Source organism: Aotus nancymaae, unplaced genomic scaffold, assembly GCF_030222135.1.
Source record: "Aotus nancymaae isolate 86718 unplaced genomic scaffold, 86718_ANA_hifiasm-v0.15.2.pri h1tg000019l, whole genome shotgun sequence".
Classification (NCBI taxonomy): Eukaryota; Metazoa; Chordata; class Mammalia; order Primates; family Aotidae; genus Aotus; species Aotus nancymaae.
The window spans coordinates 9,538,663-9,565,154 of NW_026988431.1; the positions used below are offsets into that span (position 1 = coordinate 9,538,663).

General features: G+C 40.9%; 1 protein-coding gene across 9 annotated transcripts in view; it reads left to right on the forward strand.

Annotated features, from left to right (window-relative positions):
* Positions 1-26,492, forward strand: part of THRB (thyroid hormone receptor beta) — a 374,142-nt gene that overhangs the window by 331,785 nt on the left and 15,865 nt on the right. For all 9 annotated transcript variants that reach the window (XM_012435513.3, XM_064378613.1, XM_012435514.3 and 6 more), the window contains 3 exons: positions 8,058-8,158; positions 13,794-13,941; positions 16,871-17,076. In XM_012435513.3, the coding sequence (XP_012290936.1) occupies positions 8,058-8,158; positions 13,794-13,941; positions 16,871-17,076 (455 nt within the window). The remainder of the gene's footprint in view (positions 1-8,057; positions 8,159-13,793; positions 13,942-16,870; positions 17,077-26,492) is intronic.

Consider the following 26,492-nt stretch of genomic DNA (forward strand, 5'->3'; position numbering starts at 1 on the left):
CCTGGGTACCAGCTGTTTTAGAGGATTTCCTCAGTTCTCTTAGAGACTCCTAAAATGTGCTTTTGAGCAGTCACCCCACACACCCCTTTTCCCCATCTGCAGATACATCCCACCATGTTGTCCTGTCTTTCTTCTCCCCAGGTTCACCCTCTCTTGCTTTCTGAAGCCTTCTGGGGTCAGTTCTTCCCCACACTCTACACCACCACAAGGCTCCTTCTCAAAGTTTTGGGCCCCTTTCTATTACCACAAATTCCACCAACTCCTCCCTGCCCTCAAGAGTTCAATTTTGATTCTGGCTTTGGGCTTTTACCCACACCCTCTGTTCCAGAAATCTTGGCCAGTCATCCCCCTGGGTTCCTCTCTCTGTCACCTCAGTCTCCATCCCTGAACTGAGATGCTTTCTTCCAGCTGTTGCCCACTGCCAGCCACACCCTGGTGGTACATCTTGCCACTGTCAGCCTGCATCACTTTATGTCACCAATTCAGCTCACAGCCCACCAGCCTCTTCTATTGACCAGCAACACATTCTCTCCATCACCCCTGCTCTCAACCAGCCCTGCCTTCAAAGGCAGATATCCTTTGTTTTACACAATAGTTCTGAATCCTTTATGTAAACCACCTTTGAAAATTAATATATTATATATAAAGTATATTAGACTAGGGTTTCTTAACCTTGGCACTATTGACATTGGGGCCACATAATTCTTTGTTATGGTGGTTGTCCCTGTGCATTGTATGATGTTTAGCAGCATACCTGGCCCCTCTAGCAAACACACACACACACACACACACACACACACACACACACACAGCAGTTGCAGCATCCAAAAATGTATCCAGACTTTGCCAAATGTGCCCTGGGAGGCAAAATCACCTCCACTTGAGGACCACTGCATTAATGGTGAAGAACTTACTACTTAGAGAATATCTGAAGTAAAGGATCTTTCATAAAGGATCTTTTTATAATGTTAAAATCCCTCCTCCATTTCCAGATGTCATATTTAAATGTTCATATATTGACTTCTGTCAAAGTGGAGTACACTTGAACCTACATAACCATATGTACATGCAATATAACACTTACATATATGTCATAGCTCATTTCCATTGTTGGGATTTGGGTTCTCCTCATCATGTTTGCTTGTTTATGTCAAATCTATCTAGATCATAAGCACCATGAAACCAGCAACCTCTTTTATTTTGCACTCCCTAAAGCACACATCCACCTGACCGCAGGATATGCCTGCAGAGAGAGCAGTACAGCTCATAAGGACACTGATGGTGTTCTGATGACAAATGCAACAGCTCCTTCCTCTTTCTGTAACATAAGGCTGAAGGACTGATAGCCCACATTTTTAGAGCTATAACCTTGCATCCCATTCTGAATGGATTTTCAGGTAAAGAAACAACACTGTTTTTCTCAAGGGTGCAGGACATGACATAACTGTGGGTGCTTCTGCATGAGCCCAAAGCTATAAATTGCTTCTCACAGCAGAATCAGAGGCAACTATCACCCATCTCTGGTGACTCTTTCTGCTGCCTCCCCTAATCTTCTGATGACTTTGCCTTCCTGCTTTCTAATTCATGCCCTTTTTAAAACAGGAAATGATCTCATCAGTACCAGAGTTCTACAACTCCAATTCCTCCAAGTATCAAGAGAGAGAGAGAGGGGGAGAGAGAGAGGGAGAGGGAGAGAGAGGGGCAGAGCCAATTTTTAAAACCAGTAGCTAATTTTTAAAAGCAGTCTTACAATGCTGCTTAATTAAAATTTTTCAACCAAGACACATAATGCTTACATAGTATATGATAAGAATATTTCTCACTTCCATGAAGAATTGTGTTCTAGGTCCGGGCACGGTGGCTCACACCTGAAATCCCAGCACTTTGGGAGACTGAGGAGGGTGGATTACTTGAGGTCAGGATTTTGAGACCAGCCTGGCCAACATGGCAAAATCTCATCTCTACTAAAAATAACAAAAATTAGCTGGGCATGGTAGTGGGCACCTGTAATCCCAGCAACTTAGGAGGCTGAGGCAGGAGAATCACTGAACCCAGGAGGTGGAGGTTGCAGTGAGCCAAGATTGCACTACTGCACTCCAGCCTGGGCAACAAGAGCGAAACTCCATCTCAAAAAAAAAGAAATATGTTATCATTTTTCTCAAACTACTTTTGTCTTTCCACTTTGATAAAGACAAAGAATTCCATGAAATATTTCTTTATTTATGAAGAGGCATAATACAAGAACAAAAATAATTAGCAACTGATCCTTAGCCTCAGAGTCGGGGCACAATCGGGAGAGGTTCTGACTATGGAGAGCTAAAGAGGATGTCTGCTTCTTGGTAGGTAGGGCTGCCTTTCTGGTTCAGTTGATTGTTACACTGTGAGAATTTGGGTTCAGTATTTCCAGTTCCTTCCGTTTTTCACATGAAGAAAGAATTCTGTATGTTTTATGAAATCTCCTGATTTTAAAAATTGGCTAAGGTTTTTTAAAACACTCTGAGAGGCAAATGTTGTAGACTGCCAGAATGTGCACCCTTTCAATTAACATCCTGACTCAAACTCATTATATCAACCTATTTCCTTTCTTAGTGATTTGCATCTTCAAGTGTTTTCCCTGTAATTGTAGATTGAAAGGTTATGTCAGCTATTAAGGATTTGAGTGTACAGGGTCAATGAAAGGAACATTTCACCAGGTATTTTTTATAGATTAAACTATATTATGCCCAAACTTGGCCCTTAAAATTAAAAAATAGGCTGGGCACTGTGGCTTATGCCTGTAGTCCCAAAACTCTGGGAGGGCAAGACAGAAGGATGGTTTGAACCCAGGAGTTCAAGACCAGTCTGGGCAACATAGCAAGACCCCCATCTCTACAAAACTTAAAAATTAGCCAGGTGTGGTGGCCATGCACCTGTAGTTCCAGCTTCTCAGGAAGCTGAGGTGGGAAGACTGCTTGAGCCCAGGAGTTCAAGGCTGCAGTGAGCCATGGTCATGCCACTGCACTCCAGCCCAGGTGACAGAGTGAGACCCTGTCTCAAAAAAATAAAAGTGGAAAAAAATTTAATTTAAAAATATGTTTTAGTTTCAGGAATTCTTAAGTCAGAAGAAATGATCCAAAACTCTTGTCATCCCTTTTTCTGCACTAAAGCCTCCAGTGAGAATTCAGGGTCCCTTGGCATCATGTCCTCATCCCCTTTTCTAGATTGACACCTCTACTGGGTCCTCCTTCTGCTCGCCCCTCCTCCGCCCACCAGTGCCTCAGAGTTCAAAGCCTGGCAAGACATTGTCTGCTGTCCTCCAGCACCAGGGCCCAGCCAGCCAGAGGGCAAAGTGTAAAGAAAGAGACTCCAAGATCCCAAGTGGGGGTAGGGAGGGTGGGAAAACAATGGCTGTTCTGAGGAAAGATTTTGTGAAATGGGAGCCCCTTGGGCAGCTCTGCTGAGGATTTGCAGACAGCAGTGAGAGAAGTCCTCAAAGTTAATGCTGTTTCAAGTTTGTACCAAGTGTCTCCCACACAGTACACCCGTACATGCTGTTAAATAAACAAATGGATGAATGGATGATTTAATTTAATGTAGTGTCTATCACAGGGTTAAAGATTAACATGGTGTAGATCTTGGTACCTAATGCCAAGAATTAAATATAAAAAGAATCAGGATTAGTATATTGGGGAAAGGCTAAAGGATAAGCCTTTCAAGGTTTTTAAGTACGTAAAGAAATGATACAGGGAAGGTGCCGGCGGGGAAAAAAGCTTAAATCAGAAGTGTCTGAGCTGCAGGAAGAACTGAGGAGGCTCAGTAAAAAATCAGAAAAATGACTAAGCATGCTAGTGACTTCGCTCCCTGAAGGGTGATAAAATATAGTCTCATCCTCCATCCTGTCCCAAGCCACTTCAGGTCCTTGATGGCTCTGAGTTGATAGTTCCACAAGATGAATTAGCAACATGGAACTTCTTCACTTCTCTGAGCTACCCAAAGTATTTCCCCCTACCACGAAATCACAGCCCCTCCCTTAAGATGCTAGGACTGGTTCTGCTAGGCAAGTGGTCTTATACGGACAGTAAGATTCGCCAGTTTGGAAAAGATCTCTGGACTCAGCTCTTCTCACTTGCTGCTGCATGTACTCTCCTTGGTGGCACCTTTTGTTTTAGATCTACCCTCAAGATTAATCTGCTTCATATTTTATTCCCTAAGGGCCATGTATCTGCCAAAGTGACAAGAGGAACCAGTGTTTCTCCTCCTAGGACCTGAGATGCTGTTATAATTCACTCAAAAGAATTAAACTAGCCAGTCTTCTGATTTTCCCATAGGGAAGAAGGCACTGAATCTGTTTTCAAACAAGAAGCCAAGCTTACTACCTGTTGCATGATTTGCAGTGCAAATGTACAAAAATTTCCCCTTCTACACACCAAGTCCCTCAGAGAACATTTTTTAAATAGCATTCACTGCAAGATATGCAAGATAATACTTAGCAATTAACCAGACGTTGCCAAATGTCAACTGAAAAAATCTCAAGTCCTTTGTTGAACAAACAGATGGAGTTTGCTTTTATAAAAATATGCTTGATAAAGTGGCGGCATAATGCATTAATCTGAAAAATAATACATCTGAGCAGACAAGAGCTGGGGGAAATATATCATTTTTGAAGTACCATATATTGTCATGGGACTTAATTTTTTCTGGAGGGTTATTGACCAGGCTTCTTTAGTAGTCACCTGGGACAACTAGCAGATGCAGTTTCTCAGATGAACAGCTGTAGCTTCCAGGATTGTGTCCGTAATATTTGTTTCTAGGCAGAACCCAACACTGACATTATCATACCCATTAGTGTCCACTCTTGGCAACAAAACTAATGATACATGTGCATTTTCTTAGTTCGGTATATTGGCCATTGTGTAACTCATTTGGTGAGTATGACAAAGGAAAATGATGGAGACACTTAAGTACAATAGCACCTGTACTATTGGTACAGGTTAAATGGTTAAATTCTCTAGGAGAATTGGTTAGTATATAATGTTGTCAATCATGTTCAGCAACCTTAAGAGAATCCTCACCTACCTAGCACTATGTGTGGGATGTTATTCCCTGATGGAAGCTATTTAATGAAGAATAATGGACTTAGGCATAATGATTGATGTATCATTGCCTGTGGGGACTGTTTTGAATAAATAAGATGGTTCACAGTTAATATTTTAAAGAAAAGAAAGAAAAATATAATAAGAATATTTCATATCTTGAAATGAAACTAGTATGATCATGCGAGCAACTGCCACCAACTTAAGTAGATGTTTCTGTAGAAGGTTTGATTATGTAACTAAAGACATTTAGCCCCCTCCACCCATGAAGAAGATAATCTAAGAGAAATAAGAGTAAAGCACACCATCTCTCAGCCTAGCAGTCAGTAAATGAAAGGAGTCCATTCCAGTCACTGATTGAATTATTGCTGGATTCCACAAGAACCTTAAAGACCATCTACATAAATTGTTGAACTACAGGTAGGAAGAAATCTTCAGTGTCTGGCTGCCAATGCCAAAAGCTAAAGCCAGGAGATCTGGCGAGATAGGGGAGGGGACTATGAGGAGAGGGAGAACCACCTGCATCTTCCCAACTCTGGTTAATGTTCTTGGACAACTCGTTGTGACCCCTCCCAAGTCATGTCCCACAAGCACAACAGTGTTCAACTGTATTACAATTAGTTCTCATACCTGAGATTAGACAGAAATGACTTGTACCTCTTTTTCCCTTATCTCTGCATTCTGTACTTGATACCAAGAACTTGGAAGTCTTTATTCTGTTGGATTAATTGTATATAACCTTGACGTATAAGAGGTCAAGATGTAGTTTTCCTGACAGTATGGATCTGTATATTCCATCTGCCTTTACCAGGAAGGTGCCTGTTTTCCTAATTGAGTTACTTCGTGGTTTAAAAGTTACTTTGTGTTTCATAAGTAGGTCTTTATATGCACACAAAAGCACATGAGCACACCTCCTTACCAACACTTGTTACTGTCTGCCATTTTTGTTAAAACCATACTAGTGAGTGTAAAGTGGTATCTCATTGTGGTTTTGATTTACATTTCCCTGCAATGATATAGAGCATCTTTTCATATTCTTCCCTTCATTTTCACCTCTCTTTTTCTCATCAAGGAATGACCGAGGCTGTAGAAACAGAACTCAGCTTATGAGTTTCAAAAAGAAGAAACCATGGCTTACTCATTTTTATATTCTCAGCACCTAGCACAATACCAAGCACGTGCAGATGCTAAATAAATGTTTTCTGAGTTCATAGATATATGATTGAATGAATACACAAAGCATTCTGGTTCCCTTTTTTCCCTGCCCAGATCCTTCCCAAAATTCCCTTTTTAAAAATTACTGAGGAGAGTTTGAAACCCTTGCAGTGAACTTAACAGATGAATCATGGTTTGCATGATGCAAAAGTAAACTAAGAAAAGCTGTGATATTTAAAAATATAATCCTATACATTACTAAACCTCACTTTCAAGTCACGTGTCTGCCTCCCAAGAAGGAAAATTTTTCCAAATTAAAGTATGAGCAAAATAATTTCTAAGAAATTATGAAATGGATTCATTTTATTCTGTTTCCATAATGGCTTTTTTTTCTGAAAAGTAATACTTCAGTGACCTAGTTTAATAAAAGGTCTAGAAATGTCATGGTAAAATACACAGTAAGGCATCAGTCATTTCAACCTAGCTAACCTTTATTGAAACCAAAAAGAGTTTACTGAGTCAAAAAACTTTGTAAGAACTATGATCAGGAGAAAGGATTGTTTCTCAGCCTCTTCCTTCTTCACATCCCAACCAGTCCTGCCTCCTTTTGATTGTTTGGTCTTATGTGAAGCTGTGTGCTTCTATGGTAAACCATCGATACAGGGGAGACTGAACCAGCCCTCCTGAATCAGCATCTGTGTCTGGGCATCCTCTCCACAGCAAGAGGAAGGAGCAAAGACAGGAGGGAAACAGGAGGCTTCTGCTTTTGTGCTTTTTAGCATCCTGGGTCAAGGAATTTAAACTAATAAATTCATTGTCCACTAAAAGAGTTATCATGGTTGGAGTTTCCTTTTTTCTTAATAAACAAAACCTCTGTCATTCCATACTACCAAGTGGTGTTGGATTGCATATTATAATATCACAAGTTTACCTAATTTTTTTAGGTGGCAAAATTCATTCTACTTAAACTTAACTCTCTATTTTTAGAAAAAGACCAGCATATTATACTGGAGGGCTAGAAGTTAAGAGACCTGGGATTTAGGTGTGCTGGTAATTTCCAGTGTGTCCCTGAGGACGGTCAAACCTCTGCAGGCCTGTTTCTTCACCTTACAAGTACTTCATCATCTCATCTTCCAGGACCTCTCAGCTATAAAGTTTTCTGAATTTATTGCATGGTACTATGATTCCAAAGTGGATCAAATCTTTTAAAACAGGCTTTGAAATCAGCCTTGTTAAAGAGATGCGTTATCTAGAACTCAGAGTGCTCAAATCCTGGCCTCTCTGCTTGAGTCATTGGCTCTGCAGGCCTTCCTGCCATTCCCACCTGCACAGCAAGTGATCACACTTATTTCTCTTTTTTGAGGTGGAGTTTTACTCTTGTCACCCAGGCTGGAGTACAATGACACAATCTCAGCTCACTGCAACCTCTGCCTCCCAGGTTCAAGTGATTCTCTTGCCTCAGCCTCCTGAGTAGCTGGGTCTACAGGTACCCGCCACCATACCCAGCTAATTATTTGTATTTTTAGTAAAGACAGGGTTTCACCATGTTGGCCAGGCTGGTCTGGAACTCTTGGCCTCAGGTAATCCCCCTGCCTCGGCTTCCCAAAGTGCTGGGATTACAGGTGTGAGCTATTTCTAAGGCATTCTGAAATCCTGGGCCTACGTTAACTCTACGAGTGTAAGATTCTTACTGTTTGGTTTCATTGAGTCTTTTTTTGTCATTACAGCTTCCTGGCAAACCAATTTTGTCTCTGGCCTTGCAACCTTAGCTATCGTGTCTCTTTGATGTTAACATATTATTTTTTAATATTCCTTTTATTTCCTTCACAGGGTACATCCCCAGTTACTTAGACAAGGACGAGCTCTGTGTAGTGTGTGGTGACAAAGCCACTGGGTATCACTACCGCTGTATCACGTGTGAAGGCTGCAAGGTAATTGCCCTGGGTCCACAAGCATGGAGCGTAGCCAGGCTCCGGTCCCCTCCCAGTGCTCTTCCAGAAGCAATGTTAAGTTTAAGTTCAAATTAAAAACAAATTCTAACATCCATGGCCTGCGATCATCCAGGTGTCTGGTTGTGTTCTTCATTTTTGACGTGTTCAAGAACTGAATGTTTTTTCCAAATCATAAATGACTAAATGAGAGTGATATCTGGTATCATTATTTCTGCAAGTGTTTTTAAAACAGAAAGGTATCAATAAAATAAAAAGAAATAAATTAATAAAACTCTTCCTTTGGGTTTAAAAAGCATAGGTCCTATTTAACATGTTGTCATCTTGAGAAATGACTGTTTCTCCTCTTGTTTTATCTGCAATGTTGGAGGAGACTGAGTTTGCTCTACCACAGGATTTTTTCCACTGTTAGTCTATGTGAATATGTTCATTTTCAAGGGTTCCAGTAGGGAATATCTTTGAGGCTACTTAGATTCAGTTATGTTCTGAAATTATCAAAATTGGCTTTTTGCACAGCCTGCAGTCAATAAGTAGATTCTGGTCATCCATCAGCTAATTTTATGCTCTACAGTCCTATCTGCAGGAAATACTTGACAAGAATATACCAGTGATCAACAGTCCATTCACTTCCTGAAACCGAGCATAAATTGGCCTGCATACAACACTTCATCAACAAAATTGAGATAAGGTTTCTGGAAAATATCTTTTGGTCCAACAACCTAGCCTCGAAAATGAAGTCTACCATAAAGAAAAAAGCTTGACCCAGTGCTTCATTTACTGTTTGTTCAGCTAATGTTTCATAAATAAGGAAGTATTTAAAGTCAGAGAAGGACCTTTAAAATTGTTTACTTGTTAAATACCTGGTCTTTTTTACCTTTCATACTTAAAACTAAATTATCACAAGATATAAACCCTAAAGCAAAAATTGTATTAAATGTATAAAACATTTCACCTTCCCTCCTCTCTCATCCACCTTAACTCTTCTCCTCTTCTTTCCCTTCTCCAACTGCCCCTCTTTGATCCTGCCCTTGCCCCATAAGGCCCAAAATCAGTGTTAGCTCAGTTTCAAATTAAAGTGTTCTCCTTTTCCCTAATGAAAGATTTCCCAAGCAAATTCCCTGTGTTTTATACATGAAATTAGGAAACATTTAGGAGAAGCCTGCTAAAAATGTTGAGATAATAATTCCATTGGAAAGAGGTAATTTCTAAGGTTGCAAGACTGTTTTCTGGAATGTGGTACAACATGTTCTCATTTATCCAGACCCCTTTGATCTGGAATTTGTAGTTCTTTAACAAACACTAGGCCAAAGGTTGCCATTACATCTAAGAAAATAATGCCTTAGGGAATTCAATGAATTTAATTACAAGTCCTGCTATTTATTAAAGACTTGCAGTCTCTTGAAATTTCACTTATATTGGCTAGATTTGAAAGTAATAAAACTATATAACTTTAGGTACCTACTCTTATTCCAAAAGTTTGATAATTCAAACTGGGCTTTTCTCTAAATTAGCCCCAATTTATAAGGCTCTCCCTACCTTAGTTGCAGCACTGAGATCCTTCTAAACCAGTGCATAATGGAGAATTTTGAATTCTGAAAAAAAGATTCTAATGAAAATTCCATTTAATACTTAATTCCCCAAAATGACTCTAAAGAGTGAATGTGCCTTACAGAGGGCAATACATTATTAGTGACTGACTTAAACAAAGAGAGAATTGAGCCTATTAACCCATATCTCTGCCTCACATATGCCTTCAGAATGATCAAGAAATCAACTAGCCTGTTTCTCCTAGATCACAGGATGTTTAGGGCCTGAATAAGCTGAGGTTTTCTTAAAAGAAGAAGTCGTGTAGCAAAATCTAGATTTTTTCAGACTCTCTGCCTTTATCTCAGGTCAGAATCCTGTTTCTAGGGTTGCCTTCATTGTAAAGTCAGAAAAGAGCCTTCCCAGGGTAGTTGTGCAGATGACTTAATATAATGACAGTGCATCTTAGAAAAAAACAAAGGCTGGGCACGGTGGCTCACACCTGTAATCCCAGCACTTTGGGAGGCCGAGGTGGGTGGATCACGAGATCAGGAGTTCAAGACCAGCCTGGCCAATATGGTGAAACCCTGTCTCTAAAAAAAAAGTAATAATAAAATAAAGAAAAAAAAAGTAATAATAAATTAAAGAAAAAAAAAGAAATGAGTTTTTCAAATGAAACACAGATTTTAAGAGTGGTGAAAGATGAAAGGGTTGTTTCCTGTATTGTCCATTCAAACCTGTAATTTAAAAATATTTCTACCCCATACTTGCAATGTGTATGGAGAGAATCCATTTTGCCTATTTTCACCCTGAGAACAGTGAAATCTTTTGGAGATGTCTTGTCTGTTGTGATATGCAAGTTTTTATGCATCTTTTGTAGAAAGGATGTTGATACTGCCCCACACCAAACTATTTTTAGAGGAAGAATCAAAGCTTTTTAACAGCTGCCCGAATACTGAACTAAAAGAGTGAGTTATCACCTTTTTCACATTTATCAGTGCATTGTCTCAAAGTACTAAAAAATGGATATAGTTCTTCTCAGAATGCAAAGAAACATGTCTGATATTGATATATAAAAGCAAGACCTCTTCTCACCAACACATCATCAATGAAACATATGTCCTTATTTATTCCCCAGGCTATCCCTTTTGTCAGCTCACCTCTAAACGAATTTTTTTTAAATAAGTAGACAGCTTTAAATGTCTTCAAGTTCATTTCCAAGAGTTAATTTCCATTACTTTTTAAAATTAAGGGACCTGGCATCCTTATGCTTTTACAAATAAAGTGGCTTTTTGTCATACATCAAAATATGCTTTATTGTAACTTAAGGAAGGCCAACATTTCAAGGAAAAAAAAAAGAACATCTTTAAAAGGATTTGGTCCATGAAGTGCCCAAGAAAAGTCATCAGAAGTAGGCCACTGAAAAGGTAGCATAGTGAATAGCAGAGCTAGCCATCTCAACTCTTTTTTGGAATAAGCAAAGTATAAATTATTTCATTCATTCCAATAAAAAGTGCACAAGTAACTTTTTGGAGAAATGTGTGTTACCCCGGTGTCTGGTGTGTCACACCTCATTCTCTGCTTAGCGTGGTCTTACTGGTCAATGTACTCCTTGCCCTAACCCCACTCCTGAACATGAGTCAGCCTCAGAGTATGAGGGAGACAAGGGTCTCCCCAGCTTCAGATAGACTAACAATCTTCCTATCCTGGAAAGCAGTCAGCATTCTCACTGGATGTCTTGGACTTTGGTATTTCCACCTCCAGGAAATTGTTGTTTCCTCCAAAAGGAGACGTGCTACCCTACGCCTCTCTGCCCTGTCTGTGACATACATCTTCCTGCCAGGAATCTCTGGGTTTCTTTAGCCCTCCTTCGCCCTCCTTGGTCAGAAGGTAACAAAGATAGAGAAGCGAGGTTTGCAGGGAGGCTTGTTTTTCACTCTCGTGGCATGCTCTGACATTCATGCTTCGGCAAGATTTGCACACCCTGCACTCCCAAGAAAACATTGCTAAAATCTCGAACAGCTGCCCTGTGTGTGACTGAGAGAATCTTATAACACTACATCAACATCACTCAAACTAATGGAATCAAGTGCTTAAGAACACGAAACCCAAATATAATATGACAGTTTTCTGTTAGAACTTGAACAATGGAGATGATAAGAATGATAAGGGATTTGCATACACACCCCAGAATCAAATCTGTTAGTCACAGTTATTCCTGATGTTTATCCATTTTATTCTGCTTTGCCCAGTATAAAATCCTACCTTGGACCTTTTCATAATAAGAAAGAGCTTTCGTGTCTGAGGGAGGAATATGCAGTAGGGAATATATACATAATCAAAGCCAAAGAACATTAAGCAGAATGATAAAAATTTGGGCTGAATCTAGGTCAACTGATATCTCAGTCCCACCATTTGTATAACAAAGTTAGAGGCCCCCTGTAGGCCTTAGCAGAAAACATCCATCAAAACTTGTTTTGCCGCCAGGTGCGACAGTTCACATCTGTAATCCCAGCGCTTTGGGAAGCCAAGGCGGACCTATCACTTGAGGTTAGGAGTTCAAGACCAGTCTGGCCAACATGGCAAAAGCCCGTCTCTACTAAAATTACAAAAATTAGCCAGGTGTGGTGGTGCATGCCTGTGATCCCAGCTACTCTGGATGCTAAGATATGAGAATCACTTGCACCCTGGAGGCGGAGGTTGTAGTGAGTCAAGATCACACCACTACACTCTAGCCTGGGTGACAGAGTGAGACTCTGTCTCAAAAAAAAAAAATTTTTTTTTTAATTTTTTTACATTTAAAAAAACTCATTTTGCCTTGTTATTCTACCAATAGACAAAATGAACTTTTTTAAAGAAGTGGGTGGGACAGGACTATTCATAATCCATTCATCTAAAACATTTAAATAACACAGTAAAATTTACTTCATTATACATCATATAAGCAGTCAAACAAATAAGATTTGGAGTGCAACTCCTGGGTTGCAAGGGAGGTGGGAGCCATTGCTGGGTGGTTTCCATCCTACCCAAGTTCCAGCATATACTCACCATGTGATTTGGGCTAGTGATTTAACCTGTCTGAGGTTTACTTTTTTAATCCCTACCATGGAAATATTTAGAGCACCTCCCTTATATGGTTGTAGGGAAGATAGAAGGATATTGAATGTTTCTACAGCACTTTACAATGTGCCCTCAAAATAAGTGCTCACTGCCATTATTAACTTCTGCAATACAGATTACAGTTGCCTCAACTTGAGGATCATGTCCAAAATAATTTTAGTATTACACATTCTTGAGAATATTACCTAAGTCACCCAAACCTAGAACTAAATAGTGTCCTCAGGTGCTACAGAGGTGCTCTCTCATGTCTTAAGAAAGGAAGAATCACTGAATCTGTAGGTGTATATCTACAGATATCAAAGAAAGACTGTTATAAAAGGAAAACCTCAATGCAATAAGCTACGAGGAAAAACGTGGTAAAAAACCTGAAATGTTCTACTCCCTGAGTCCTATTGCTTGAAAGGCTAAGTGAGCTGATCATGGCTGTCTCAAGAGTCAAAAACAAATATTAAACTTAATCTGTGAAGCCAGCTAGTACATCTGTTTAATTACCAAATTATTAGGTTGTTAATTAATAAAGTATTGTACATATCCATCTCTTTTCATTTTTTTCACTTTCCTCTTGGTCTTGGAGCTCTCTTATTTCCCAGTATAAAGTAGCAAAGCTCCTCATAGCTTAATTTAGCAACACAATTATATCACTCTATGAAATATCATAATATAATTTACTTATATATTCAATATTCAGAAAAAAATAAAAACAAGCACTAGATGTTCCTCCTACCCTCTTTTCCTTGAATAAATACCAAAAAGGTGTTGACTCTATAGTCCTATGGCATCATCAGCTCATATTTAGAACTTTCTACATCTTCTGGGGCCAACTGTCTTATATTTGAATATGTAGAGCTAGAGGCCCAGAAACAGGTTAAGGTCCAAAACAATTCATCCCATAGTTATATGGACAGAAAATTCCAGAATCATTGATTTCTAGAAAATATGAAACTGTTGTCTTGGGTCTTTCTTTTCCATATAGGGTTTCTTTAGAAGAACCATTCAGAAAAATCTCCATCCATCCTATTCCTGTAAATATGAAGGAAAATGTGTCATAGACAAAGTCACGCGAAATCAGTGCCAGGAATGTCGCTTTAAGAAATGCATCTATGTTGGCATGGCAACAGATTGTAAGTAGATCTTCATTTGCTTCATATTCAAGGAATGTTGATTAGGAAAGAGTTTGGTTCAAGGCGATCAACTGGGCAGAAAAGAAAGCAGGAATCCATGTGGACAGAGAAGGGAATACCTTGCTTTCACATGTACCGCTCACTCCCCACATCCAGGCTTGATCTGAAAGGGAGGTGGGAGTCATTGCTGATGGTTTCATCCTACCCTGTCGTATCACCTCCTAACTCTCAAAGTATGGATGATGGAGAAGGAAATGCGGTAAAATTATCCCTATCACATTTGCAGGCCTAGTTGTTAGCAACGCTGTTTGAGACAGAGATTACAAATGAGAGATCTGGTCCATTTACCTTGATAAGGTATCATTCTATACACGGTGTTCAAATGGTGTAGAGCCTCAGGGACTAGTCCTAATTTTTTTTCAAGAGCAAAGACAGGAATTTATTTTATGGACATTTTTGGAGCTGGGGCACTGACAGAAATCATCGTGTTCAGAAATTTCCGAAGAATGTGAATCTGAGTGCTATTCCGTGAGTCATCCTGCAGTTGGTTGTTTGTCATATTTTTAGCAATAAAGACATTCCAAGCTGAAGTCTTCCTACCCAGTTTTCAAAGTGCTACAGCATATGGTGGTGAGATTAGCCCTTGGGGTCTCTTCTCCCCACACTGTTTGAGGGATTTACACCAGTCACTTTAATTAATCTAATCATAAAAATAAGAATCATGTCATTCAGAATGTGTGGCCTCCCTTTTGCCAGGCATCAGTATTAATGATTTCTACTGGCATACATTTTTTGCCCATCAGTGAGAAATTCCAACTGTTCGTTAAAAATTAAAAAGAAAAAGAAAGATAAAAAATTAAAGAAAGAAAGAGAAGAGAAAATACAATGAAGATTTTTCCTGATGAAAGAAATAATCATCACTTACATTTATGTGAGAAATAGAGTTCTTTCACTAAGAAAAAAAAAAAATCTGTGAAATGTTCTGGTTTGCCCATTAAAGAAGAAGGAATGGAGAATCTTTAAAAAGGAAGAGGGTTATGTTAGGGTGTTAGGCTGGAAATCCTGGGTTAATCCCCACCCTTATCTCTTAAAGGCCTTTAGCCCTTGCTGACAATATGCCTGAAAGGATATGTGAATATGATTGACTTAGAGCCAAATGCTTAGACATGCCACTATGACAAACTGTTATTATTGAATATCCACTTCAGTGTTTTATTGAGAAGTTTAAGATATGAGTGTCTATGGGGTTTTAAAATGCAGTGTTAATCTAGACTGTATGGAAATAAATTTTGAGTGCCCCTTACTTGCTTGTGAGGGATTCTAAGAGCTCAGGCTTTCTAATCAGAAAAACTTCTGTTCAGGTCCTAGATCTGTCACTTACTCACTGTGTGACCTTTGGAATTAAGCTGAGATTTTCCTTCTGTGAAATCACTGCCTACCTTGTAGAGTTGTTTTTGAAATTAAATTAGATAATGTCCACCAAATGCGACAGTCCCTGGCACACCGGAAGCATTTGGGAAGCGGCTGTGGGTATTATTACCATTCCTCCTCTCCCTTTAGTAACTGAACCAAAATGACTTAACAGAGCTTGTTCATATTTTCCTCATTTGTAAGTGCTCACATGACTTTGACAATCCAATCAAATCTAAATGATATGCAATTGATATTCTCTTTAAATTAGAATATTTAAATGGTGGACTAGCTAGGCACCTTGGTTCTCCTTCTCTTGCTATGTCTGCTTTTTTTCTTTTCCTACCAGGTCACACCTTCATCAAGAAATGACCCTAGGACAGTGATGTCATAGAACTGGAGTCAAGAGTCCTGGGTCTTGCCTTGGCTCTGCCATTAACTTGCTATGTGACTTTAGGCAAGTCACACCCTCTCTGGATCAATTTCTTCTTTTTTCTGTGAAAATTGAGAGTAGGGCTACATGATCTCCAAGTTCCCTTCCAGTTCTAAAATACTACGACTCTGCAATGTAAAACCTGAGTCTTTCCATTCCATTGATAGTTACTGGTTTTATTTTTGGAAACTGACCACAGAAATATAGGTTTCTTGTTACCTGCCCTTCTGATTTTCCTTTCACATAAATAGTAGAACTCAGGACTGCATTTACTGAACACTTAAATAGTGCATTCTCACATTGAATGCCCTGTGAAGTGGATGTTATAGAGCCCATTTTGTATAGGAAGAAATGAAAGCTCAGAGAACCTAAGGAACTTGCCAGAGGTCACACAGCTAGAATGTGATAATATCAGAATTCAAACCCAAGTCTTTCTAGATTCCAAAGCCTGGGCTCTTTAACGACCAGTGGACCAGGTAGAGAATAATGCACAGTCAGTAGCTGTGAGGCCCAGGTGAGGCCCAGCCACATTCCAATTAGCCCTTAAGGGAGCCATGAAGAGTCGGGGTCCTTTTTCCTCTAAAAAGGGATCATGAGCTTCCCACTTATTGCTCCATAACATTTTTTTTTTAATTATTCCCATAACTTTAACCTGAAGGTCTCCTTACTAAGAGCCATTTTAGGGGAAGAGGGGAGGACGGAAACCCAGAGAGTGAATCCAGATGACTGGCTAGACAGATTTCTCTGTGATGCTGTGGGTAGCATGGATTTTACCTCTCTCTGCTTCACTCTGTTTTAGAATCACCTTCTGTGGAGTTGGTGTGAGCAATGTCTAGGTTCTCTGAGGACTTTGTTTTGAAAAGCTGGCCAGTCATGGGGAGTTTGGCTCTAGGGACCACGTTGGACAAGACTAGCCAATGGCAGTGTGCTGGTAGAAAGAGAAAATGTCCCATTGTGACCCACCCCTAAGGACCCACTGAGCCATCTGTGCATCAGTGATCCCACCCTTGAGGCTCCAGGAAGGGCAGCCTGCTGTGCGTCTTGGGAGTATCTGTGTGCCTTGTCTCATCTTTCTCCCCCTCCCAGTGGTGCTGGATGACAGCAAGAGGCTGGCCAAGAGGAAGCTGATAGAGGAGAACCGGGAGAAGAGACGGCGGGAAGAGCTGCAGAAGTCCATTGGGCACAAGCCAGAACCCACGGATGAGGAATGGGAGCTCATCAAAACGGTCACCGAAGCCCATGTGGCGACCAATGCCCAAGGCAGCCACTGGAAGCAAAAACGGAAATTCCTGGTAAGGTTTCCTTGCACAGATCAGTATCAGTTATACGCCAGCATTTTCTGCCTCAGTGTATTCAGTTCTCCTCACCTTGGGACACTGGTGTTATTGCCTCATTTTACTGATTGGAAAACTGTAGCTCTGAGAGGCTGAGGAACTTGCAAAGCTAGGATTTGAGTCTAGGTCTGTGTGAGAATAAAGGCCACTCCTACCATCTACTCTGTGATTTGCTGAATTCTAAAGCAGTTTCTTAGGCCACATTATATCAGTTTGCTTTTACTATCAGAAAGGCCACTCCTGGACCAACTAATCAGTAAAATATTGAGTCTGCCGTCTTTTACTCTGTATACTCATTTCTTCCTCAGATGCCCAGTATGTGCATACCCTAAATTTGATCCCAAATACCCCCTTTAGAATAGCCACTAGAACTAAGTATCCCATACCTTAAGTATATTTTTATGTCAACAGAAGTAAAAAATTTTTAGCTTAAACTAAATGAGCCTGAGTCGAGAAGGGGAATGGAAATGACAAAGTAGGGATAGGGGTTGGTGGGTAAGAATATGTAGAGGAAAAAGCTCTTCCAGACCCTTGCAATATTGGTGTTTAATATTCTTATAAAAATTACCAGTTGTGAAAGTTCTTCCCATTCTTTTCTCATATAGACTTCGTAGTGCTTTGAGATAAGCTAGAATTTCTACCCTCATTTTACAAACATGCAAATCAAGCCCAAGGTCTTAGCCATTTGCCCAAGATCACACTGCTAAAAAGCCAGGCACGAAAGCCAACTTGGTCTTCTGGTTCCAAGTCCGGGCTCTCTACCCATCTCATTGGAAAGACTACCTGCCCCACTAGTTCTGGACCATCTCGGAGACTGACTCTGCTCTTAGTTTATGATGTAAAACACTTTTTAAGTACCTCCCTGAGGCCTGACAACAGATATTCTGTGGTTTATTTGTATCCTTAGAGTACTTCCCCATCTGAACAAGAAGATAGAGTGGTATAATTATCCTTGTATCTCAACATTAACATTACAATGAGAATGTAACAACAACCTTAAAGGAAGTTTTGGAAAGAAAAAGCTTAGGTGTAATTCATCTATACTGACATAAATACTTTCACTGTAATGAAACAATAGTGCCAGCACTTCGTTGATGGCTTTCACTAACAGCAATGTTAGCAAATACTTAAATGGCCTTTACCATATGCCAGGTACTATTCTAAGTGCTTTTCATTCGTTAACTTCCTGTACCAATCCTGTAGGTAGATGTGGTTAATATCTCCATTTTACAGAAGAGAGAACTAAGGCAGAGAAGTTGAGGAATCTTGCCCGAGCTCCCACAATAGTAAATAGTGGTGATGGAGGCAGCCAGCTCCAGGACCTATGCCTCTGCTCACTACCCTAAGCGATCTTGGCACCTGCACAAACCCAAAAAGCCTCTGACAGATGCAAGTTCTTTGGAGGAGCAGCCTCTCAGTCCCTTGATCTTGCATCTTTACCCCCACCCCGGTATTTCTGCCAGAAAACTCACAAGCACTAATTCTGGATTGATAGACCAATTCTAATGCAATACACTCGGGGCATAACAAGATAGAGTCCTACCTAATTGCAAACCTAAATCCATCCTTTTCCCAAATGTGTCAGCCATAAATGGACATTGCAGAAACCACTTCCAGGCCTGGCATTGTCTCCTGATTTCAAGTAGTGACCAAGCTGAATTCCAAGTAAGGTAGAAGATTTGAACTACATCCTGGACTTCTCCTGGGAATTTTACACTTTTATTGTCTTTACTTCCCACAGAGAATGGACAGTAGTCTAACTCAACTAGTTTCAGTAGTTACTAAGGTGCTTCTTTCCAGACTTTAAAGATTTGTTCTTTTATTTAAGAAGCAATTATTGAGCCGCTACTATGGGCCAGGAAGTGACTAAGTCAGCCACATTCCTGTAGAGGGAGACAGACAATAAGAGCTAAACAAACAAAATAAATGCAGGTAGTAAACAGTGTGATGGGGCCAAGAGTTCCTGAACTGGAAGTGGGGACAGATTTAATTTCCCTGAACATGGTGGTCAGAAGAAGCATCTCTGAAGAGGTGACATTGTGCTATGTCTGGAAGCTGAGAAACCACCCTATAAAGCAAAATATAATCAAAAAATCTTCATGCTGTGTGGTCTCTTCAGCAAAGTCAGCACAATATCTAGTTATTAGAACCAGTCTTGATGTCTGCACTGTTCACTCAAAGACTCCTAACAGTTCATCAGCCTGACCATCTGTGGAAAGAATCTATGGTACAGAATGATTGGCCGTTAGGTTTTTGTCAGAACCATGAGATTACCCATGCACAAGAGAGTTTTCTTCTCCTTGTAGGGTTGACATGAAATGTATCTTTTTACATCTTTAATCTGTTCAAGAAATTGTCCCTCTTGATTGAAATGTAAATAACTGCTTCTCCAAGTCATATTTCCCTAGAGGGTTATTGGGAGAGATCAGCACTCCTCCACTGTCCTGTCTGTCTCTACAGTGAACTTCATTTCTGTCAGCCAGTCCCCTCCTGTGCCTGGGAAAAGCCCTGCATCTGCTCACAGGACACTGTTCCATTCAGCCTCCACACTTGAGTATCTATGCTATCTGTGAATGAAACTTGTGGTAGCTTTTCTCCAAGATGGCTGCCATCACATTATTTCTCCTCCCTGTATACACAGCCCATTCTCTCCCAGAGAGAGGTAGAGTCTGTTCCTCTCTCCCCTTGAATCTAGGCTGGTATGTGATGTCTTTAAACAGTGCATTTTGGCAGAACTGAAACTTAAGTTACTTCTAAGGTTGGGTCGTAAGAAGCCTTACAGTTTCCACTTGAGTCTCTTGGGGGAGAGAAGCTACCTGGTCTCTCATAGCAGTTGGCTATATATTAAAAAATAAAATAAAAAAAAAGTCCAACTACTCTGAGACCACCAGGCAGTGAGGAATCCCAAGCCAGCCATGTAAAAAGGCCACACAGAAGGAGAGATTCCCAACCAGCCCAGGGACCAGAAATGGGAGTAAAAAGCCTTCATGTGACACCAGCCTCTACTGCCATTTGATGGCAGCTGTATGAGGACCCCCTAGTGAGAACCTCCTAGCTGTGCCCATCAGTCCCCAGAACTCTGAAAGAAAATAAATAACCGTTGTCTTAAGCCACAAAGTTGGGGGGTAGTTTGTTACACAGCAATAAATAACCAGAACAGAACTCAATAAATATTTGTTAAACTTGCACATACAGTTCCACTCACCGATCCTTGGAGACAGTACAGTTAAGCCCTGTGTCTCAGCCAGTTTACATATTTACACATACTCCTCGCAGAAAGCTGACTCCAACTGAGTATTTATGTTCAGAGTGAAAATTTCACTCTTTTGAGTAGTGAATTAGTCCTGCAAGGACATTAAGAATCTTTACTTAAAGACAGCTTTGCTAAATGGTATTAATGTGCTGAAAGTTATTGTGCACCGAACAGGCTTTTGCACATTAGGATTTGCATCTCCTGTGTGCTAATACCCCTTTTCCTGTGCTTGCAACACTGCTACATGTTATTTATTTTTTATGTGTTGATGTCCCACCTTGTCCTGAAAAAGAATTTGAGGAGGCCTATCATGTTAATAATAGTTTAAAAATATGTCATATGGCATTACATGTTGTCATTAAAGCCAAAAGTATTCATTTATCTAGAATGGGTAAGTACCTTATTCCCTAAAAGGATCTACTGACATAGTTTTAAGTCTAAGACTAGGACTCATTTTCACTCTAAGACCAGCATTCAAGTCAGAAATAGAGACAGGACTGGACACAGTGGCTCATGCCTGTAATCCCAGCACTTTGGGAGGCCAAGGTGGGTGGATTGCTTGAGCCCAGGAGTGCAAGTCCAGCCTGGGCAACATAGTGAGACCCCCATCTCTACAAAAAATAAACAAATTTATCCAGGCTTGATGATGCTCACTTGTGGTCCTCACTACTCGGGAGGCTGAGCTAGATGAAAACAGAGTAAAGCCCTGTCTCAAAATAAAAAATGAAAGCAAGCAAAGCAAGAAAGAGAAAAGAAAGAAGGAAGGAAGGAAGAAAGAAAGAAGGAAGGAAGGAAAGAAAGAAAAAGAGAGAAAGAAACAGTGATTTGGTCTAGATTTTAAATCTATATTTAGGTCTGAGAAAATTAGAGTCTTCGGCAAATGAGGAACTTTTGCAAAAGCCATTAAGATTTTCATAATAAATCTAAAGCCACTCTTTAAAGCTTCTCCCAAAAGCATTTAAATCATATAATTTTCTAGTTTTCTCCAATACACTCAAATCTCTGAGGCTACAGAAATGCCTAATTTCACCACCAACAATTCATGTGTGATGACAGTGAGGATGAAAAGCAGAAGCAGGCTCAGAAGAGAACAAGCAGCATCTGATGCCAAACAAGGGAAGGCAGTCTCTCCACCAAGGGTAGCTCGCTTCTAGACCTCCAGCAGCAGCCCCTGACAGCAGCAATCTTGTCTACTGACATCATTTATTATCGTCTGCTGACACTGTATTATTATTCTGCTCCCTTAGTTTTCATGCAAAGTTGTAGCTTTGGGTGAATCTCTACTCAAGTATAAAATGTGACCTTTAGGATCAGGGGAGACCTTTCCTACTTTTCCCCTGGCAGAGATACTGTCTGATTTCACACACTCTACTGGGGTAGCTTCAGGCAAGGGGCATAAGCAGAAGCGTCAGACAGGGTGGGTGATGGGGCCATATGTGGTCTGTGTGCCTAGCTCATAGGACAAGTGCAATCGTGTCAGGAAGGCATCTATCACCCCGTTATTAGAGTCACATCAGAAGAAGGCAGGATAATCTAGAAGTTACATGAATGGGCATTGGAACCAGACAGTTCCAATTCCATGCTTGCCTCTGTTGCTTTTTTAAGTGTGACTTCAAGCCAGTTATTTCACCTCTCTAAGGCTCAGTTGCCTTACCCCTTGCTGAATGGCATAAAGCAATAGATGCAAGTGGCTTAACACTGCCTGGCATATTGTTAGCAACCACATAAGTGGTTACTACATGTGCCATCCTTACCACCACCACACCCCGCACTGCCACCGTCTTATTCCTGCTCATCCCAGGAAAAGGGTGAGGCTGTAGTCATATCCCATGGCCCAAGGACCTTGAATTATTATCTGCCCAGGTCTTCCTGCTTAGCCTGGCAAAGATACAAGAAGACACCCTATGAACAAGTACAGAAGGGAGAGTCCCATCTGGCCCCACTCCATTCGGCATATGCCAGAGAGTTGCCTTTTCAAGCCAAGAAGTCCTTGGCTCTGAGCCAAGGACTCGGCAAAGAGGTCAGCTGGCAGCATTTCCTACTTACCTTGAACAATGCTAATGAAATAGTCAAAGCAGAAAGCCAGTTGGTCACGATTTGTATAATACTGGCCTCACCCATGCTGAGCAAGGGCTGATGTCACCCCTGCGCACACACCTGAATCTCTCCTTTTGCACTTTCTACCCCCACTGCCCCACGAAATCATTCTGGATTCCTTACCCCACAGCTTTCAGCTGCCAATATACAACTGGCATTCTCTAGGCCTCTCCATCGCTACTGCTATCCCCATAGTCCACTTCAGCCTGCCCAAACCACAGCTTTTCCCTGCCTGTTTTTTCCTTTGGCTCCCCACAGCTCTTCTCCACACAGTAACCATCGTGTCATGTCTACGCCCTGCTTACAGCCCTTCAGTAGATGCCCCATTGCATTTAGAATAAGCCTGTCTCCTCTCCATGGTCCACAATGCCTAGCATCACGGGTGCCCTGCCTACCTCCACTCCTTCATTTCATTCCATCACTGGGCTCTAACCACATGAGCCTCCTTTCTGGCCTTGGGACTTTGCACTGGCTTTCCCCTCTGCCTTACGTGTTCTTCCTCTGGCCCTAAGGAAGGCTATCTCCTTGACATTTCTCAAGTCAAAGTCCAAACATTACTTTTCAAAGGGGCCTTGGCTGACCTTCCTTTCTCCTGCCTCCCTACGTATTATCATGTCACCTCCAGACTTATCACAAATTCTTCCATGAATATATGTTTCTTATTTATTGTCTATCCTCCCTCACTACAATGCACGTTTCCTGAGGATACACTGGTCATTGCCGTAACCTCAGCATCAAAACTAGGCCTGGCCCATAGTACCTGCTCAATAAATATTGGTATAAGTATACATTCATTTAGTCACTCAACCAACAAGCATTCTATCCTCCACCACTTGGCCCAATACATTGTACACTGTAGGCAAAGACAAGTAAGACTTACTCCCTACCTGCTTAAATTCATATCTTTGGTGTGTACCTGCATAACTACAATAGAAAGTGATAGTAATAAATGCCTAAATACCATATGAGTGATAGCTGTGGGCCACCATGTGTGTTTGAGTGAGGTAAACATCATTTCAAACTGAGGTCACCTGGGAAAACATGTAGGAGAAGCTAGGACTTGAGTTGGGTCTTGAAGAGAAAATGGGATTTGGAAAAGACAGAGATGAGAGACAGAAGTGGGGGCTTTGGAGAAAGCAAAAGTCTGGAGAGAAGGCAGCAGTGAAACGGGAAAATGTAAGGCAAGTTGTAGGGAAGACAGAGAAGACAGCTGGGCTAGCTCAGGAGGTCCATTCAGGGCAAAGAGAGGAAATCAGAGTGAGAGGTGAAAGTACCACCATGAGCTAACTAAGGCAGTTGGATCCACAAAGGCAAGAAACAGGCTTTCCCTACAGGTCTACAGTGGCAAATCTACAAGCAAGCTAGAGACTTACTGTCGGTATCTGAGTTTGATCTTGGGCACATAAATATATATGTGTATATGAGCAAAAGTATTTCATATAGTAGTTTACAAGGCTATTAGCTGTAATAAGATATCTAATAGGTTCAACTAATGTCAAATATTTGTACTCTATTTTTAACATCTTCCAAATATTTTTTAAAATTTTGTATCTTCGTTATAAGTGACAAATCTTCAGCGAACTAACAGTGTTTTATTGCTCAACCTTGATTAACTAGACGGTAACTCAGGTCAATTTGTGGATATATACAGACAGGTAGATAGATTCTTTTTTGTTGTTCCAGTATCTAAGATCCATTATGGAAAAAAATTTTAATGATAAAATTGAAGGGTTTTACTTTGTTTATAGTTTTACTTCTAGCAATTTTATTTGCCATTAAATATCCAGAGGCTTAAAAGTAAATTTTTTATTCTACCTTGATATATATTTTCAACAGAAAATTTGTGAGGTTGTTACTTTTGGGGGTTTAATTTTACTTAAAATTGCCATATTTCCTTGCATATTTTCTCTCCTTTTTTTCAAATCTTTAGACATGTCATAAGTGGAATTCAAATAACCCACACACCCACAAATTGAATGAAAATAATTAGCATTAGTATTAACCCACCAACATTTCAAAGGATACTGAGTGCCATTTAAATACATCAGATTAGATCTATCAGTATTCATTGAGAGATGTTTAGATTCAACCAGGCCAAAATGATGTTATTACACTTTTCAATTTTATTTTTATTTCTAAAAAATGTTCACCCTACATATTTATAATTTATATATATAATTCTCTACCTTTTTGAATGTGTGTCCACATTCCTTTTATCAGTTGATCTTCATAAAAGACTTGTCAAGTAGACAAGGTCAGTGAGATGAGCCTCAGTTTCAGGAATGAGAAGAAATTATAAAGAAGAGCAGGGATGTCTGAAGGCTGCAGGGAGCAGCATTACCCAAAGGAGCAGAAGTACGTTTTCCTTTAGCTCAATCTAGGTAAGAAGGAAGGAGGAGGCTGTACACATGATTACGTCATCAATTCTGTCTGCACCCAGAGAGCCTGCTGAACAGCAGCCTTCCATGGGCTTGCTATGCCAACAGTTGCCCCAAAACATTGTCAATCATTACAAAACATGACAAAAACCAGGTTTCATCCACTCACTGCCAGCAACACAAACAAAAAAAATAAAGTAAAAAATAAACAGGACACTGCAGTATAGTCAAAAAAAAAAAAAAAGTTACCTGCTGCCAGCCTTTGTTATGTATTAATAATACATTTTCAAAACCTTCCCCTGAGGCTATAACCATGACTCCTGGGCTGCTCCTGTTGACCCTGGTGCTCTGGCACCAAGAGGAGTAAAAGAATCATCTTTTGCTTTTCCTCCTGCTAAAAATGTGATGTGCGCAGTAACAGGAGATATGTGGGAGGAAGCATGGGAACTGGATTACCCTAAGCTGGAGTCGGTTACTGCTAACTCAGTGGTTCTCAAAGAGTGGGCCCAGAGCAGCTTCATTAGCACACCCTGGGAACCTGTTAGAAATGCAGATTCCCAGGCTCCACCCCAACCTGCTGAATCAGATACACTGGGGAGGGGACCCAGAAATCAAGTGATACTGATGCACAGTGAAATTTGGGGGCCACTATGTTAAGCTAGTCTCACTACACTCAGTGTCCTCACTGCTCTGCAAGTGAGGAATTCAATCTTGCTCAACTCACTCACAGTGCCAGTTCCTCATTCTCATCCCCCCACCTTTATCCCTCCAAGCCCCTGGGTGCTGAAAATAAACTGGCCTTTTCCTGTCTATTTACTGTGGCTCTAGGCAAAGGTGGCCACCACTGGGTGGGGCCTAAGTCTCTGTGATCTCCTTGGTCACATTCACATCTTCCTGGGAGACAGATGGAGAGGTTGACAAAGAGCATGTTCAGAGGAGTAGAGATTCTGTTCCCTCGTGTCAAAAGGTCCACAAGGAGTAAAAGCCTTGCAGTAGGGGTGGAGGGGGGTGGAGCTCTGGGGAGACTGCTGTGTGGAGTCAGGGTCACCCAGATTGCAGGCCTGGCCTCAGCAGCTTGCTCTTAACCTTTCTGAGCCCTGGTTTGCTCACCTGCAAATCAGGATTCGAATGAGAACTACTTGAGACAGGGTAGTATGCGAAGCGGCTGGCTCACTTGTAGGCCACAAATAAATGGTGGTTATGATTATCACAAAGACAAGGAGAAGTGGAGCAGACTCTTCCTGAAGGAAGCACTGGGTGACAGCAGGAGATACATGAACACAGATCACATCAGGGAGGTCACTGAATAAGAAACTTAGATGGCGGCTATGGACATTGGGAAGCACATAAGTCATCTGGGAGTCTTGCTAAAATGTGGATTCTGCACCATCTGCTCTGGGGAGGGGCTTGGGACGAAGTCTGCAGACACCCATGCTGCTGTACTTCCCTTGGGGCAGCAAGGCCATGGATTGTTCTTGAGCAAGTAAAAAACAGAGAGGTGCCCTAGGGATATTAAATACTAGTAAATTCTTCATCCTGCCCCAAGGTTTGCCAAATTTCCTGTAGACAGCCTAGCAATCTTCCCCCTCAACCCTCAGCTGAGACCACCTCAAACTGGAGTCCGTAGGACAGAGAGGAGCTTCAAG